The 11,785-nt window shown below is 37.3% G+C and overlaps 1 protein-coding gene and 1 pseudogene across 1 annotated transcript; one reads left to right on the top strand and one right to left on the bottom strand.

The window, feature by feature from the left end:
- Positions 1–1,250: 1,250 nt before the first annotated feature.
- On the bottom strand, positions 1,251–5,363 carry LOC123690327 (annotated as a pseudogene).
- Positions 2,090–4,731, top strand: LOC123690328. Its single transcript, XM_045633608.1, has 2 exons — positions 2,090–2,479; positions 4,210–4,731. The coding sequence occupies exons 1-2, from the start codon at positions 2,296–2,298 to the stop codon at positions 4,602–4,604; spliced, it is 579 nt and encodes a 192-aa protein (XP_045489564.1). The 5' UTR covers positions 2,090–2,295; the 3' UTR covers positions 4,605–4,731.
- Positions 5,364–11,785: the final 6,422 nt, after the last annotated feature.

Raw genomic sequence — 11,785 nt, 5'->3', positions numbered from 1 at the left:
GGCAGGCAAATTCCATAGAATAAAGCCATAGGCCATCTATTTGTCTTTCTATTACAGGACATCAGAGAACACATTTGGTCTAGCGTATCAACGCCACCTTTTGTTTGATTATAATATATTATCATTTCTGATTTAGATATTGATAGTAGCATTCTCCTCACAAGATAATAACCAAATAAACCATTTTTGCCGGTTTCGGTTTGTAGGAGACGAGAGTAAGAGGTCCGTCAAAACAAAACATCGATGTCCCCACTAGCCTGGAGCGACTGTCTTGTAGCTCTTCCGGTATTCACGTTTGTTTGATCGTATGGTTCCCACAATGGTTAACTTATAAGATTCTTGGAGCAAGCTTGTTGCCAAAGGGATTGAGGTAAACCAATTGTCCTCTGTTGCAAGGCCACGATCCTACGAAAGGCCGATGTGGAGACTGGTTGCTCAGTACTGCTTTGCTTTTCTAAGATATTACTTCCGCTTGGCGTCGGCTGTTCTTCTTGTATCCTAAGGTCTACAAACCCTTCTTCTGTGTCACTCTGCACTTCATCTTCACTGTCGTGGTCCGCTACTTTACTGTTGGTGTCCTCACACGGAAGCATCATCACTTTGCATAAGAGCGGCCAGGATTTCGTGTTCGTTTAAATTGGTACTCCCCATTGTGTTATATATTTGCCTCAATATCTTTAAAAATGAAATAACAATATTAGTTATGATATAAAGTATTAAAAGTTACGAAAAACAATAAAACTGTCATATAAGCCAAAATCATAAAAGTCACGATAAAGATAATCATGCGTAATTTTGACTCACGCGGTCGTTATATTTCAAAATCGGTGGCACTTACCTCATTGACACTTACGGCACGTGGCAGCTCCCAACGACGAATTAAATGTCCTAAACGCACAGCTATGGATTCGCGCTAATTAGAAAGTGAGAGCAAATTTTCGAAAACGCATGCGTAAATTTTACGCAGACTATCTTTCTAGGGTTAAGGTAAAACAAATAGGTTTCTTATTTTTTTTTTATTGATGTTTATGGCACTCGGAATCAAATGTTTAGTTTTATTTGTACCCCTGGCTTTATACACCTGTGGTACTAGCGGGGTGTCGATAAAATTTTTGCATCACTAGTGTTCATGGTTTGGGGGTACCTAGTGGTACAAAGCCAGGTTCAAATGAAACAAGACAGAATCAAATTAAGCCTTTTGCATTATACAATTTTCTTACTTTAAGAATACTTTAATAGGCCTTAAAAAATGTAATGATCAATTTAAGAAAAATCAAACTCCTCATCTTGTGAAAAATAGGAAGTAGCTGACGTTTCGTCCAGTAAAAATGGTGAATTTATTGGACGTTGTTGGTTTGATGATGAGGTAGTCCTCTGTTCAGTAATCGAACTTCCAGGAGTAGAAGTGTGGTAGCCACTCTGAACCGTATTATCGTATCTCATAGTTGAATATCCTTGATTATAACCCTGATGCTGATATTCTTGATTATAGCCGTGATGTGTATTTTGATGAATTGAAGGTTGAAGAATGTCCGTTAATATTTGAAGCACCCGACTTTGAAATATCAATGTTTGATTCTCATTTAACGTTTGTAGAGATGGTAAAATCCCCTTGAAAAAATGCAAATGTCTATTCTCCGGTGTTTTTAATATTGCCAATAAATCTTCTTCAATATCATCCTTATCATCTGCCTTTCGTTTTCGTGGTTGACTTTTATAACGAGGCAATGCCGTTATTTCATTCTCAATATCTCCTTTTTGTGAAACCTTTTTCAAAAACTGTAATTGTTTATTCAAGTGATATTCTTTAATTTTTGCAGCTCCAGCTCCTGATCGATTGGCATCTTTTAGTTTTTTTTTATATTTAGCAAAATTATCTTTTATGGCCTTCCACTTCTTGACTAAATCATTACCTGCAACAAATAACTTCACAAGTGAAAAATAGTAATAAAGACTAAAATTCCCTAGATTCCATTTATACTACATATAAAATTACATATAAAATTTGATATAACTTTCATAAGTACTTTCGGTCCATCCAATTTCATATAAATGGCTGGCCGCCGAAAAAGAACAATTTTCAATTGACTTTGCCTAGAACAACCATAATGTAAAATATTTCTTGAGTACTTCTTTGAAAAACTACCTGTCTATCTTTGAAAATCTATTCCTTTAGCAACACTATTACCTGCGCAGTTTGAGTTTGATTATACCTACATTTGTATTATTTTATTATTTGCCTACTAATTATTATTTCATTTTAGATTTCTAGCAACCGGCAGTGACTTTAAAACCATGCATACGAATTACTTCCGAGGAGCAAGTACAATAGCAAAAATTGTAAGGACAGTTTGTCGCGCCATATGGAAACATCTATCAAGTCAAAATATACCTCCTATAACAAAACAGGTTCTAGAAGATGTCGCTATTGAGTTTGACAAGAAAGCAAATTTTCCTAACTGCATAGGAGCTCTTGATGGTAGACATGTCCGTATTACATGTCCTGCGCACAGTGGATCACTGTTTTACAATTATAAGGGCTATAATTCAATAGTTTTCTTATAGCCCAGTCATATTAGGTAAGAAAAGGGGTCAACCTCGGAATGAAAGATAATAAGCTGCAAATTGGTATGAACCTTTGTTTTGTCATTCTAAATGTTGTCTCAAAAGTCACAATCGTTATCGTGTCCGCGTCTCAAGATATTCAAGGTCAAAGGTCACAAAAATCGGTTTTTCGTGAATATCTGGCTTCCTATCGGTTAAATGAGATTTGCATTTATTATAAAAGTTGTAGGCTATAAAATTCCCTACAACTTTTGTTTAAACTTTTTTTTCATACGACCAACCGTTTTGAAGGTAGAGCGCGAAGTGCACATCGTACAGACATAAACCTGTACAACTGTCAACACTTCCACCAACAAGTGTAGCAGCTCATCAACACATAAAACGTGTCTACTACCAGATTCAAACGTGGTTAGGGAAGGACTTAGAACCTCAAGAATGGGGCTGGATGCTTGAAAATGAAATCCTGGAGCCCATACGAACGTTATTACCTCCAGCACCAGCCGAACTACTAAACGTAATATTTTGCAATTGCAAAAATGGTTGTGGTTCCCGCTGTGGATGCAGAAAATCAGGGCTACAATGTTCTTTAGCTTGCGGCCAGTGCAACGGACAAGCTTGCCTCAACGCTTCACTGTATCCAAGTAATCCCGATGAAGAAAATACATATGATCCCGATATTCTGGAAGGTTTGGAGATGAACATGACAGATAATGAGGATGATGACAATGAATCGAACATTTTTGAGCGACAAGAAGAAGAAGATAATTAGCTTCCATTTCCAATTTCATTACAATTAAAATCAACAAAGATACTTTTGATATTTGAACTCACATTTTGATAAATGTATATTATGCCGTATTTAATAATAAATAAAAATATGTGTAAAATATATACTCTTACTATCATTTTAACTTAAAATAAAACTAAAATATATAATCCAGAATTAATAATATTTTATACTTAAATAGTTAAATATGAATAATTATATATAAATAATCAAGTTACTTACTTTAATTAAATATAAATAATTAATAGTTAGAACATAAATAATAGGCATTGTTTAATAATTATAATTATTGTAAATAATTGACTTTATAACGTACTGATAACCATAACTCACGCTTGACCTTGCATTAGGCCGTATATGACTGTACGATGTGCACTTCGCGCTCTACCTTCAAAACGGTTGGTCGTATGAAAAAAAAGTTTAAACAAAAGTTGTAGGGAATTTTATAGCCTACAACTTTTATAATAAATGCAAATCTCATTTAACCGATAGGAAGCCAGATATTCGCGAAAAACCGATTTTTGTGACCTTTGACCTTGAATATCTTGAGACGCGGACACGATAACGATTGTGACTTTTGAGACAACATTTAGAATGACAAAACAAAGGTTCATACCAATTTGCAGCTTATTATCTTTCATTCCGAGGTGAAACCCCTAATATGACTGGGCTATTAGCTCTTGTAGATTCTAGATATAGATTCATTTTTGTCGATATAGGAGCGTATGGCAAGGAAAGTGACTCCACCGTTTTCCAGAACTCTAAACTTTATGATTTGATTATGACACGCAAATTACCTATTCCTGTACCAAAGACTTTACCAGGTTCTCAAAATGAAACTCCATTTGTTTTTGTAGGAGATGAAGCATTCTCAATTTCGAATAACGTCATGCGCCCTTACTCAGGGAAACATTTGTCGGTACAACAAAGAGTTTACAATTATCGACTGAGTCGTGCCCGAAGATATGTCGAGTGCGCTTTTGGCATCCTAGCCAATAAATGGCGCATATTTCATCGATCTATGAATGTGCAATACGAATTTGCGACAGACATTATCAAGGCATGTTGTGTAATGCACAACTTTGTTTTGAATCGAGATGGAGTACAAGCGACCGATGACATTATCTTTGATGATTCTGATCTGCAAATGTTGCATTTGCCCACAGCAAATGAAAATAATTTAAGCCCACATCTAATACGGAATGATTTTTGTAATTACTTTTCCATGTTCCATGTGATGTTGGCGCCCTAAGTTGGCAATTAAACAAAATATGAATGTTCGTATACCTACTCAGTTCAAAATACAAATAATACCTTAATACATTTGATTCAAACTATTTAACATGTTGTGAACTGCGAATAAACAATTTAAATGGCAATTTGGTTTTATTTATAGTATTTGTTTACCTTTTTGAATAAGAGCGCGAGAAAAAATATAATTTTAACTTAGAGAAAATCTTTTGCATAGGGCATTAAAATAAATGGTGTATTTCATATGACTAAAAAAAAAAGATACATGCTACTTACATTAAACTACAATTTAAACCGCGGATCAGATTTTTACGTTTTTACTACAGTAAAAATTGTAGTTTTATTGTGAATAGTGATCGCGTAAACCTAAGACAATACTATGTTACTACTTACCCAGTTTTGATTTTTCGGTTGAGTTTTTTTCCTTGTAATCAACATAAAAGATCTCACTCAAATGCTTTTCCATGCTTCTTGTTTTATAAATTTGTCTTTATAGGTTTTGTCACTAGTATCCCACAAACAACGGTGTTCCTGAACCGAAGATATAAACAGATCGACGTCAACGTCAGACATTTTAAAACTGCTTCTCGGTTGACACGTGTTGTTTGCAAGAGTGTTAGAAACAAACTGCATCCTTGTCAACAAGTATGACGTCATAACGCTGGAATTCGCGTCGTGCGTTGCGGCGCCGCACCGCTATAGCGCACTGCCGATTTCAGCGGCGCGGCGCCGCAACGCGCTTATGTGTTTCGGCCCTTAATTTTGCCGCAGCTAGAAAAATTCCATATTGACTCAGTGACGCACACCGCAGCGTTGAACCGAAAATGACGCTGTGCGGCAGTACACCTCACCACACACCACTTCACCGCGCTTGCCCCTCGCCGCTGACGCATACTGCGACGGAACAAGAGAACTGTCTCGACGTTTTTCATATGACTGGGTGTCCGGCAACGCATACCGCAGCGTTGTTCGTCATGATCACCAGACCAAAGCTTTAGTGAACTTTTCCGGATGTTGTATATTTTTTTTTCGGTTTCGGTAATGACGTAACGGCCGACGGGGTGTGCTGCGGGAGGAGTGCTGCTATGCGCACCGTTTTCTTGCTTCTGGATGCTGGTGTGAGGTCCCATCGTTGATGAGACGGGTTCCGGTCCCTGGGGACTTCCATGGATCGGCTGCAGCTGTGCGCTGTGTCTGGCCCTTGGAGTGATGGTTCCAAATTCCTTTTTCAGTTTCTATATTTTCCTGGAGAGTTACAAGTTGAAGCTTTACCTTTATTATCTTCTTGAGTTATTTGAGTTGCAGTGCGTTCATAAATACCTGAACCGAACACATGTATGAATGTTCAACAATATACCAAAAATACCCCTCACGGAGGCAAAATCTCACGCAATGGTAACCCCAAAAATGACATGTCAAAAAAACGCGAGCCTGTACTTTAGAAATGAGAAATTGATCCCTTAATGTCCCGTTCTGCTTAACAACAACGTTCCACCTTTCTCTCGGCCGGAACTTTTGATAATGATGACTGTGTTTACTTTACCAAATAGGAGTTTTAGCCTGAACAGCACTAATAAACTCTTCTGTATTGAACGATATGATAAAAACGTGCTATCGTTTCTAGCGACAAGTTCAAACTGGTTGAATAAACCTGAAGTCGCGACTTACTTAGCCTTCTATCCTTCATACGGTCGTTGATTAGCTACCATTCCTTTCTTTCATACATTATCTTAATAAAACAACGTGTTCCATTGTGAGTAGTGGCCAGAAAAGGTAGGTATTGTTATTCTCTACTAAATTTTTCCTTGATATCAATTTTTTATTCACTATATAAATCTTCCGTCTCTCCATATAAATCTTTCAAATTGTACTCCGATTCATCATAATTACATATTAAGTTCTTGTGTCTCTTCAAATGTTGACCATTCCGGAATCTGAGGCCAAGACCTAAAGAGGTTGTGGTGCCACTGATTTATTTTTTATTTTTAATATCCAAAAATTGAAGAGATCTAAAACGAGATACTAAAAATTGTTTGAATTCTAATATTGTTGGAAGCTACCGACCTCCAAAATTAAAAACACACAGCCACAGTTCACATGTATGTATGTAATGTAACAGTTCCACTACGAAATCACAATTATTTTAATACGTAGGGCACTTAGGCGCGCTCAAGGTTAAAATGTTAGGTACGTCTAGCCTGTGGTTGTTTTTTCATAAATTATGTAATTTGTCAGTTTGTGATTCTATGTAAATAAAGTAAATATTAATCAATGTTTATCTTACCTCTGTGTTAATAGTAACTGTATTTGATTTATCATAAATCGGAGAAAGAAAGCTATCCATGAGCCCATAAGCGAACTAATTTGGTTTAAAATGGTTGATGATGCAGATCGAGTAGAGTCACTAATTTTCTTTCTGTAAAGGCGATATGTGCTCATTAACGATTTTTTTATAGAACGGGGCAAACGGGCAGGAGGCTCACCTGATGTTAAGTGATACCGTGGACACTCTCACTGCCAGAGGGCTCGCGAGTACGTTGCCGGCCTTTTAAGAATTGTTTTTTTTTTATTTTTATAGAACCGGGGGCAAACGGGCAGGAGGCTTACCTGATGTTAAGTGATACTGTGGACACTCTCAATGCCAGAGGGCTCGCGAGTACGTTGCCGACCTTTTAAGAATTGGTTTTTTTTATAGAACAGGGGACAAACGGGCAGGAGGCTCACCTGATGTTAAGTGATACCGCCGCCCATGGACGCCAGAGGGCTCGCGAGTGCGTTGCCGACTTTTAAAAATTGGTACGCTCTTTTCTTGAAGGATTCTAAGTCGAATTGGTTCGGAAATACTTCAGTCAGCAGCTGGTTCCACAAAGATTCTCCCTTTTTTTTTAAATCTTCAATTGAGAAATTCATTCCCATATTTTGTTGAATGGTGCGCCATGCATCGGCTCTTAAATTTTTATTTTTATGATCCTTTCGAGTTGCGTCCCATATTATTTGATGTGCTTGATAAAGTTCAATGAATTCTATTTTTTTTTCATTTGTCCATGCCGGTGGCGATACGTAAAACTATTTTTTTTAAAACCTGTAAGGTTATCATTCGTAGTATCAAACAGTGTCTTTATTGCTTTACACGATTCATGTACAATTGCTGATTGATTTAATAACCGATGTAATAAATAATTCACCAATTATTTCATATTGTTAAATCTTTCATTTAATAAAGTCCAGGACTGATAATAATTCGCTGCAGATAAATTAACATGTCACAATATCTATTCGGCTTCTCCAGTAAGAAGCCCCTTTAAATAATGAAATTTTTCTATTTTGTCTAAAGATGTGTTGTTATGGATTAAGGATTCGAATAGGTCTTTAAAGGTTTGCCAATCTGAATAATTTCCCGAAAATACAGGATTACAAATTTCTGGTAATCTTAAATTTGATTCACCTTTACGAGACTGATTATTCATGTAATGAATTTATGATAACTTATTATTATTTTACAATTTTATTATGCTTAAAATTATTATTTATAATTTAGAGTATAGATTATTTGATGATTGTATTTGTTAAATATGTTTTACTCGATGTAAGTAAGTCGATTGACTCGATACCAACATTCACGAACAAAATGACGAGTCGTCTTGAGACGATCAAAAAGAAGCGGGGGGCATTCGGACCGATCCGCTTGACCAAGACGGACGTTAGATTGTAAGCTGTGTGGTTGTTTAAGGATAAGAAGTGTAGGAAATATACTTAGTTATTGTTGTAACAAAGCAGGCGTTTATTATTACACCGAGAATCGAATAGAGAGAATTCGTCGCAATTCAGAAGCGGGACAAGACCCAATCTAAGGCGCGTACAAGTGTTTTATACGACTATTAATGTTATTTCTATAAATGATTAGAAATCGAACGCCCCACGTGCGCTTTGGCTACTAGAGATTATGTACGTCAATCGAGCCATGTGTGCTAATTAGTTATAGGTTATGCGTACCTACAATAGGAAGCCAAGTGTGCTTAGTAGTTAGAGGTTATGTGTGCCTACAATAGGAAGCCAAGTGTGCTTCAGATACTAGAGGCTATGTATGCCTACCGAGCCATGTGTGCTTAGTCGTTAGAGGTTATGTGTGCCTACAATAGGAAGCCAAGTGTGCTTCAGCTGCTAGAGGCTATGTATGCCTATCGAGCCATGTGTGCTTAGTAGTTAGAGGTTATGTGTGCCTACAATAGGAAGCCAAGTGTGCTTCAGCTACTAGAGGCTATGTATGCCTACCGAGCCATGTGTGCTTAGTCGTTAGAGGTTATGTGTGCCTACAATAGGAAGCCAAGTGTGCTTCAGATACTAGAGGCTATGTATGCCTACCGAGCCATGTGTGCTTAGTCGTTAGAGGTTATGTGTGCCTACAATAGGAAGCCAAGTGTGCTTCAGATACTAGAGGCTATGTATGCCTACCGAGCCATGTGTGCTTAGTCGTTAGAGGTTATGTGTGCCTACAATAGGAAGCCAAGTGTGCTTCAGCTGCTAGAGGCTATGTATGCCTATCGAGCCATGTGTGCTTAGTCGTTAGAGGTTATGTGTGCCTACAATAAGAAGCTAAGTATGCCTATAAAATGTATCCCTTAGAGCGTGTCAACGTTAACGAAATCATTATTGTATTTTGTTTTCAGTCAAGGATTAATTTCAAATAAATGAAGTTTATTTCTTTAAATACTTAATTTTGAAATTTTTAAAAAAACATATATCCTTATAGTTTTAGTACGTCTAGACAATGAATTGATATACTAACATAATAAAATGATATTTTATTTTTGAGGTATGGATACTGATGAAGCGATGACTCCCGAAGGCTCGCCTTCTCGTAATGATGAATTTCAGAGAAAGCGTTCACGGTCTTCCTCCAAGGCAGCAGCTAAGTCTAAGAGAGGCAAAAAGCGATCAAAGAAGAAACGCAAAGAGTCTTCCAGCTCCTCCTCCTCCAACAGTGAGTCACCCCGTAGTTCACGGTGTGCAAGTAAGAGACGATCCAAGGAAAAAGGTAGTTGGTCTACTGAACAGGTACTGGATATATTTAATACCCTTCAAGGGCATAAGTGCAAGACAAGTAATTTAAATAATAATCTTCTCAACAATGTAATACCAGAATTTGATCCGTCAAGTAAAACTCAGAATATCGACTGTTGGGTTAGGAAAGTAAATGAATGTGCTTTAATCTATGAATGGGACGAGAAGCAGACCATACATTTTGCTCTGCAGAAACTGTCTGGCTTGGCAAAGAAGTGGTTCGAAGCCCTTCCTAGCGTTGTTTTCAATTGGTCAGAGTGGCAGGACAAACTTACAAGAGCTTTCCCAAATGAGCAAAATTATGGTCGGCTTCTCGAAGAAATGTTATCTCGCAGTACTCGTAGTAACGAAAGTTTACGTGAGTACTTCTACGATAAGTTAACGTTGTTGAACAGATGTGAAATAAGAGGCAAAAAGGCCGTCGATTGTATTATCCACGGAATACTAGATACATCTATTAGTAGCAGTGCACGGGCACTGACTTGTCGCGAACCGGAAGACTTGTTGAATTTTCTAAGCTCCCAACGTCCTATATTAGAAAATAAAACATTCAATAGGAAACGTAGCGATAATACGATAGTTCGAACGGGTAACACTGCATCATCCTCAGGCGAAAGTTTGTTAACTTGTTTCAATTGCCGCTCAAAGGGACACCCTTACCTTCGATGCCCTAAACCTCTTACGAAATGTGTAAAATACCATCGGGTAGGCCACAACAGCGATAATTGTAAACTAGAGCCGTTGATCTTGCGAAATGAGCCTAAACAAACGGATAACCAGGATAGAAATTTTTTAACTATATCTACCCTCAATAACAACAGCGACAAATTTTACAAAACGGTTAAGGTAAACGATAAGTCTTTAACTGCATTTATTGATCTCGGCAGTGAATGTAGTTTAATCAGGGAATCTGATGCTCAAAGTCTGAATTTAACTAAAAACTCAACGGAGTTGCCAGTAATCAAAGGGTTCGGGAACTCTAAAGTATTTCCAGTATATAGGACCAACGTCGATTTGAAATTAGATGAAGTTGAGGTTAATGTAGAGGTACTGGTGGTTAGCAATCATTTCCTTCAGTCGGTTTTACTTATTGGTCAAAATGTTACTGAACTTCCTGGTGTTACAGTATTAAAGAATAGTCGTCAGTTAACTTTTTACCAGAGCCCTGATATCGATACCATACCAGAGCCGGTAAAATGTTTGAAGTTAAATCTTGATAACGATACCGACATTTCATTATCACGGTTAGTTGAAGCTACCGCATCTGACGCTGACTTCTGTGGAGATATTTATATTGAAGGTTATTGTAATGGTGAGCCTAGGAAAGAGCATTATTTGCACCAGGGAATTTATAGGGTTGTTGATGGAAAGTGCTATTTGCCCGTGACAAATTTATCTGGTCAAAATCTCACATTATCCAAGAAATGCCCTATTGCTAAAGGAACTTGTTTTGTTGAAAAAGATAGTACCTATGTAAATAAAGTAACCAAAAATAATTCGGAATATGAGCCTTTACTAATATCTGACATAAATGTTGGTCCCCAAGTTAACAAAGAGGCATTAGTTAGACTTCATTCGCTTTTACTCAATTATCGAGATTGCTTTGCATTTAATTTAGGAGAAATAGGTTGTATCAGCTCAACTAAAATGAAAATAGACTTATTGGATGACAAACCTGTAGTGTACCGACCGTATAGATTATCCTTTTCGGAAAGATGTCAGGTTAAGGAGATAATAAATGACTTTTTGCAAAATGATATTATACAAGAGTCTAATTCAAATTATGCCAGTCCTATTTTACGGAGAACAGCGCTTATGCGTTGATTATAGGGCTCTCAATAGTAAAACGAGGAAGGATTGTTTCCCTTTGCCGATAATCGATGATCAATTAACTAACCTTAGTGGCAATAGATTCTTTACATCGTTAGATCTGATTTCTGGGTATTATCAGGTGCCGGTGGCGGGAGAGAGTCGTCCATTGACTGCGTTCGTGACGCCAGATGGTCATTATGAATTTAAAAGGATGCCGTTTGGTCTCGCGAATGCTCCAGCTGTATTTCAGAGATCAATGAATACAATGCTGGGTAATAAACGTGATGAGTTAGCGTTGGCTTATTTGGA

This window comes from Pieris rapae, chromosome 24 (assembly GCF_905147795.1).
Source record: "Pieris rapae chromosome 24, ilPieRapa1.1, whole genome shotgun sequence".
In the NCBI taxonomy this organism is placed as follows: domain Eukaryota; kingdom Metazoa; phylum Arthropoda; class Insecta; order Lepidoptera; family Pieridae; genus Pieris; species Pieris rapae.
Note: the sequence above shows the minus strand (reverse complement) of the source record. Positions and strands in the feature narration are given on the sequence as shown.